The following is a 6,468-nucleotide window of genomic DNA, read 5'->3' on the forward strand; positions in this document are numbered from 1 at the left end:
CAGTTCCTAGGAAAAGGTTATATAGAAAAGGGACTGTTCAAGATGAATGTAATGACTGTACTTCGCGAGTTTGAAAGTAATAAAGTTAATGTTTTGAATTATTTGGTGAATGTTCTAATTTATGGCATACTAGATTCGGACATATTAACTTCAACACTTTGAGAAAACTCGGAAAGTTAAATCTTATTCCAAAGACTAAGATTGATTCAAACTACAAATGTGATGTATGTGTTGAAGCTAAATTAACTAAAGTACCTTTTCACAAAGTGGAAAGAAGTACGATACCTCTAGAACTAATTCACACTGACATTTGTGACTTAAAGTTTGTACAAACTAGAGGTGGAAAAAAGTACTTTATTACATTCATTGATGATTGCACTAGATTCTGTTACGTGTTTCTGTTGAGAAGCAAAGATGAAGCTCTAGAAGTTTTTAAAACTTATAAAAATGAAGTTGAAAATCAACTTGGAAAACGAATCAAGAAAATTCGTAGTGATAGAGGAGGTGAATATGTTGCTCCGTTTGAAGAATTTTGCAATGAATCTGACATTATTCATCAAATAACTGCTCCTTATTCACCACAATCTAATGGTGTTGCGGAAAGGAAAAACCGTACTCTTAAGGAGATTATGAATGTCATGATAATAAGTTATGGATTATCGCAAAACTTGTGGGGGGAAGCAATCCTTTTGGCAAATCATATTATTAACAAAATTTCACATAAAAAGAAGAATGAAACTCCTTACCAACTATGGAAAGGAAATAATCCCTCATACAAATACTTGAAAGTGTGGGGGTGTTTGGCGAAAGTAGAAATGCTGCATTTTTTGAGAACGTCTTTCCTTGTAAGGAAGAGAAAGAAAAGAGCTCTTTAAAAAGAGTTCATGAATCCACTTATGAGGAAACTCATGAAAGTGACGAACAAAGGCGTAGTAAGAGAGCTAAGATAGCTAAAACTTTTGGTCCTGGTTTTCTTAGTTATGCTCTAGAAAATGATCCAAGGACCTTAAGCAAAGCGTTATCTAGTCCGGACGCTCCGCTTTGGAAAGAGGCCATAAACAGTGAAATAGATTCCATCATGAAAAATCATACTTGGGAATTAGTGGATCTCCCACCAGGAAGAAAACCTTTAGGATGAAAATGGATCCTAAAAAGGAAATACAAAGCTGATGGATCTGTTGAAAAATATAAAGCAAGGTTAGTGGCTAAAGGATTTAGACAAAAAGAAGGGTTGGATTTCTTCGATACATATTCACCTGTTACGAGAATAACGTCTATTCGAGCTCTTATAGCAATTGATGCTTTAAATAATCTCGAAATTCATCAAATGGATGTAAAGACGGCATTTTTAAATGGTGAATTGGAAGAAAAAATATATATGGAACAACCTGAAAGTTTTATTGCTCCTGGTCAAGATAAGAAAGTGTGCAAACTCGTTAAATCATTGTATGGGCTAAAACAAGCTCCTAAACAATGACATGAAAAGTTTGACAAAACAATGATGTCAAATGGATTCAAGATTAACGAGTGTGATAAATGTGTTTATATAAAGGGCACGCCTAACTCATATGTAATTGTCTGTCTATATGTAGACGACATGCTCATAATGGGTAGTAGTCATGATATCATCATGAATACTAAGAAAATGTTGACAAAACATTTTGATATGAAATATATGGGAAAAGCAGACGTTATCTTAGGAATAAAGATTGAAAAAACGTTTGAAGGAATTACCCTAACACAATCTCATTATATTGAGAAAGTACTTAGGAAATTCAATGCGTATGATGTTACGCCGATAAGATCATCCGTGGATTTAAATTTACATTTATCTAAAAATCGTGGTGAACCCATATCTCAACAACAATATTCAAGGATTATTGGAAGTTTAATGTATATTACAAATTGTACTCGTCCTGATATTGCTTACTCAATAAATAAATTGAGTAGATTCACATCATTGGAAAGCATTGGAAAGAGTACATACTTAAAGTATTCAATGGACTATGGATTATATTATGCATCATATCCTTCTGTACTTGAAGGATATTGTGATGCAAATTGGATTTCAGACACAAAAAACTCAAAGTCCACAAGTGGATATGTGTTCACCATCGGTGGAGGAGCTGTGTCATGGAAATCTTCTAAGCAAACGTGTATAGCTCGTTCAACTATGGAATTGGAGTTCATAGCTTTAGACAAAGCAGGAGAAGAAGCGAAATGACTTCGTAATTTCCTAGAAGATATTTCATGTTGGACGAAACCAGTGCCAGCAATTATGATACATTGCGATAGTCAGTCGGCTATAGGTAGGGCACAAAGTAGTATGTATAATGGTAAGTCAAGACACATACGTCGAAGACATAATACCATTAGGCAGTTGATCTCAAATGGGGTTATCGCAGTTGATTATGTAAAATCAAAAGATAACTTAGCGGATCCATTGACAAAAGGTTTAGGGAGAGATCAAGTAAACTGTCTATCAAGAGGAATGAGATTAAAACCTACAAAATTAAAGAATATTCATAGCGAAAACCCAACCTTGTAGATTGGAGATCCCAAGATCTTGGTTCAATGGGAAAATCAAGTTATGAATGTTTGTGTGCACTTAAAACTTCGTTCTATTCTCATTCCTAGGATAAAAGTGCAACCTGTGCAAGTAGTGAGGTTAGGTTTTAACAAACTTTTAATGATTCATATATTTCTTTAAGAAATAGAGTATGACAGGATACTCATATAATAGGAGGTCACCTATTTAAGTTTGAAGACGGGCCGCTTCAATGAAACACTTAAGAATCCAAGATGTTGTCCAGGGCCAAAACGGACAAAACCGTGAAAACAAATAAAGTGTGAGAAAAATTATTGTGTGAATACTGTTGTCTTGGTTTACATCAACGGCTGAATAGTTCAAGACATCACGTTCACTAGGCAGCCTAGTAAATCCGATAGTATTTCACTAAGGAAGGTTCAAAGCCGCAAGCTACCTCTCCTCATGCAATAATTTTTCGCAAGAAACTCTGTTTTAGCATATACATACACATTCGCATAAATTACATTCATGTGGGGGATTGTTCGAAAAATTGTGTTGAAAAAAGGAGAAAATGTGAATGAGAATTTAAGCTCATCTCACATTGGAAAAACAAGGAAATGAAATTCAACTTAAATAGCCCAAGATAAGACAAGGGGTTGGGACCCCAAGGGGTACCCATGTTTGTTAAGGGGAGCGGACCTAGACTATGCTAGGTTCGAATCATTAGCCACACGCGCGCGCTGCCGCCGTCCGGCCGGCTGGGCTGGGCTGGGACATGATATAACTTTTTTGGACAAAAATCAATTAAATATTTTATTTTTACTTCCGAACCAGTGCAACCATTCAGCCCGAATCAGTGCAACTTTTCTTGTGAACGGACGCGACTTTTTGGTCCGAACCAGTGTGTCTCTTTGGCTGGAATCAGTGCGCCGCCTGAACCAGTGCACCACTTCGACTGAACCAGTGCGTCTGAAGTGATGCAACTCATCGAGGCAGTCTTTCAACGCCTATAAATACCTCACGTCTGACTCCATTTGAACTCGCTCATTTCTCATTCTCCTCTTCTACATACTCTCATAATAAAGAGTTTCTTAAAGCACTTTCGAGTGTTCGTGGTTCTTCGATTTTGTTGTGCTGCCAATCAAAGTGATATTAGCGTTTTATCTTGGGAGGCAATTTGATCGACCCCGTTAGCATCTCGGCGGGAAAATTTGTTTAAAGATGGAGAGTCAAACTCTCGGCTCGCTATATACTGTGTTGCTGCGTGCATATTGATCAAAGGTTGATAACAAAATTAACTTGTTAACCGGTACAACTTTCAAAAAAAAAAAAAAAAACTTATTAAACGGTACACATGTTATATTCATCACGATTTCATAATGTAGGCGTATAGGATGTGGTTCCAAACATCGGGCAATCCTGGAACACACCAATGCACACAATCTGCATAACTCCTCGGATCCCTCAGCTGCTCTTGGCTTATATTGCGAAAAAACTCTCGAAAAATGGATGGATGAGCATCCCTCCTGTAATCCGACATTTGTGTTACATTCAGATACTCCACTTTCAGGCCTCGCGCCGCCAGCCTCTGTATTGCCGATTCCGCCGCGCGCATGAAGCTGCGATTCGTGGTAAAACCCCAATGCCCCTCGTCTACAATAGGCTTCTTTACACCGTAGCAGTTTTGCTCCTTGTCCCAATCTTTTCCCCTGCCATGCAACCATACTCCAATTTTTAACATATATATTTTTAAACAACCAAAGTTTAAATATATATTTTGCATTATATGTAACTTGTGCATACATACACTTCATGATAAGGTGACTGGCTCATGAAGAACAACTTTGTTTTCCTTCGGTCGATATTGAACTCCAACCAATTCGACCATGTATTTAGTGCCATTTCGTAGGGGCGTAGCCCCTTTTCCACCTTTTTGTAGATCGAATCTGTTCCGTCAAATGAACCCCACCTGGCATAGAATTCGCGCATTAGATACCGGTAACTGGTAAGTGAGAAAAGTTGTCGTGCTATTAATTAGTTTCTTGGAATGGACTTACAAGAGTTGCATTGATTCCCCTAGCCACCACATGAATGAGTCAAATACGAGTATATCTGCATCATTCCAGAGCCTAGCATGCTTTTCAATGGCCTCGACTCGAACCATACGATCTTTTAGCCGGTGGATATTTGGATGATCATTGTTAGATTCAACTAGAAATGGAGACCAATAAAACCCTATGCTGGCATTGTATTCCTTCATGTATATAAACGAAGAAAATCGTTTATATAATTTATATATACGAACAAATCATACATTTCTTGAAAGAGACTTAATTTAATTTCTTTCTTTTTAAGAAGAGATCTGAAGATTAATAGCCTTACATTTGCCTCAAGGTTGAATAAATTCCCTGTCTTGATGACTGATTTAGAGGATGATGAGCTAAGACTTGACTCAATCAAACAAAGCAACGATACCCATTGATTTCTGTTCAAAGAATCGCCTACAAACACAATCCTTTTCCCTCTTATTTTCTCCAAGAATTTATTTCCATTGAATCTTAAAACATGCATAAAAAAACAAACACAGTCAGAAAAATATTTCGAGCAACAAAGAACATATAAAATAAGTACTTTATATAATTTGTTGGACGATATATAGTTGGAGGCATGCATTGTTATCGACAGCTATAAGGTTATCTCTGTCCCATAACTGTAATCGGAATCAAGTTCATTTGTTTGATCCCGACAGCAATTGATGCAATTATTAGAAAATAAAATGTTAGATGTGTATATCAACAATTGCATCTACAACCTGGCCTGTATAGCTGTAAGTTTATGTATGGCATAACAATTACCGGAAGGTGACACTTAAACTATTCATATTTTAAAATATTTAACTCGCACCGTTACTCTAAATTTTACGATCATGTACCTAGTTCATAAATTATTTCTTTCGACGTGTCTTTTTCTTAAATTAAATTAAATAGAGAAAAGAACCTTGGAAGATCACAGTGATGGGGCTGCCACCGCCAATTCCGATACTTGAGATCCTTTCTTCCATACTTCTCACAGGCAAAATCATCCTCCATGAAAGAACACTCTCCCTCTTTGTATAAAGGGTTCATTTTGTTGTCATAAACCCATTTACCAGAAAACAAGTTGCACGAGTTTTCTTTTTCTGGCTCAATTTGCTCTTGCCTACATCCTGGACTATCTTTTCTTGATTGCTATACATTTGAACTATTAGTGTTCCTTGATTCCCCAAAGTTAAATAAACAAAAGCGCATATCAGTGCTGCAATATATAGGAATCTAATGTAATGCACCTTAGTTTTCGAATTTTCGAAAACCATCTTCGTGTCTATTTTTGATCAAGTATTAATTTCTGATGATCAATGTCACTGATATTTATACATACTTATCATGCATGCAGATCATATTAGAATACTTTATCAAATAAATTATATTTTGCATGAAAACTGTGATTAATCATGGAGGTTCTTCACTGGTATGATTTCACATGGCTGTCAAATTATTGATCAGTATCTTAGTCAAATATTTAAATTTATAGTATAGCTATATTATGTGTCATGCCACCCTAACATTTCAAAGTGTGTGTGTGTATTTCTTGATATTACATTCTCTGCTGTATAAACAAGGCTTTTAAATGACCAGATGGAACTTAATTTATATTTCAAGAAGGATGGGTTGCGCTTGAATGAAAAAAATAATTCAAATTCATGGATTTCGATTATATTTTATGTTTAAGTACAATGAAACAATAGATGAAATTCTTAATCCGTAGGTACGTACATTACTTATTAACACATTAATTATATATAGTATAATGAATTTCAAATAACATCATTGTGTAAACTTGAAATTCATTCCAATTAACGTAAAATACTATATAAATAAGAAAAAAAGTGGATTTGAATT

General features: G+C 35.7%; 1 protein-coding gene across 1 annotated transcript; it reads right to left on the reverse strand.

Moving 5' to 3' along the window:
• Positions 1 to 3,896: 3,896 nt before the first annotated feature.
• LOC140888228 (protein trichome birefringence-like 34) lies at positions 3,897 to 5,882 on the reverse strand. Its single transcript, XM_073295920.1, has 6 exons — positions 5,856 to 5,882; positions 5,528 to 5,757; positions 4,913 to 5,087; positions 4,588 to 4,784; positions 4,338 to 4,499; positions 3,897 to 4,239 (listed from the first exon to the last, which is right to left on the reverse strand). Exons 1-6 carry the CDS (start codon positions 5,880 to 5,882, stop codon positions 3,897 to 3,899), a joined length of 1,134 nt encoding a protein of 377 aa, XP_073152021.1.
• Between the last annotated feature and the right edge of the window lie 586 nt (positions 5,883 to 6,468).

This window comes from Henckelia pumila, chromosome 3 (genome assembly GCF_033568475.1).
Source record: "Henckelia pumila isolate YLH828 chromosome 3, ASM3356847v2, whole genome shotgun sequence".
In the NCBI taxonomy this organism is placed as follows: Eukaryota; Viridiplantae; Streptophyta; class Magnoliopsida; order Lamiales; family Gesneriaceae; genus Henckelia; species Henckelia pumila.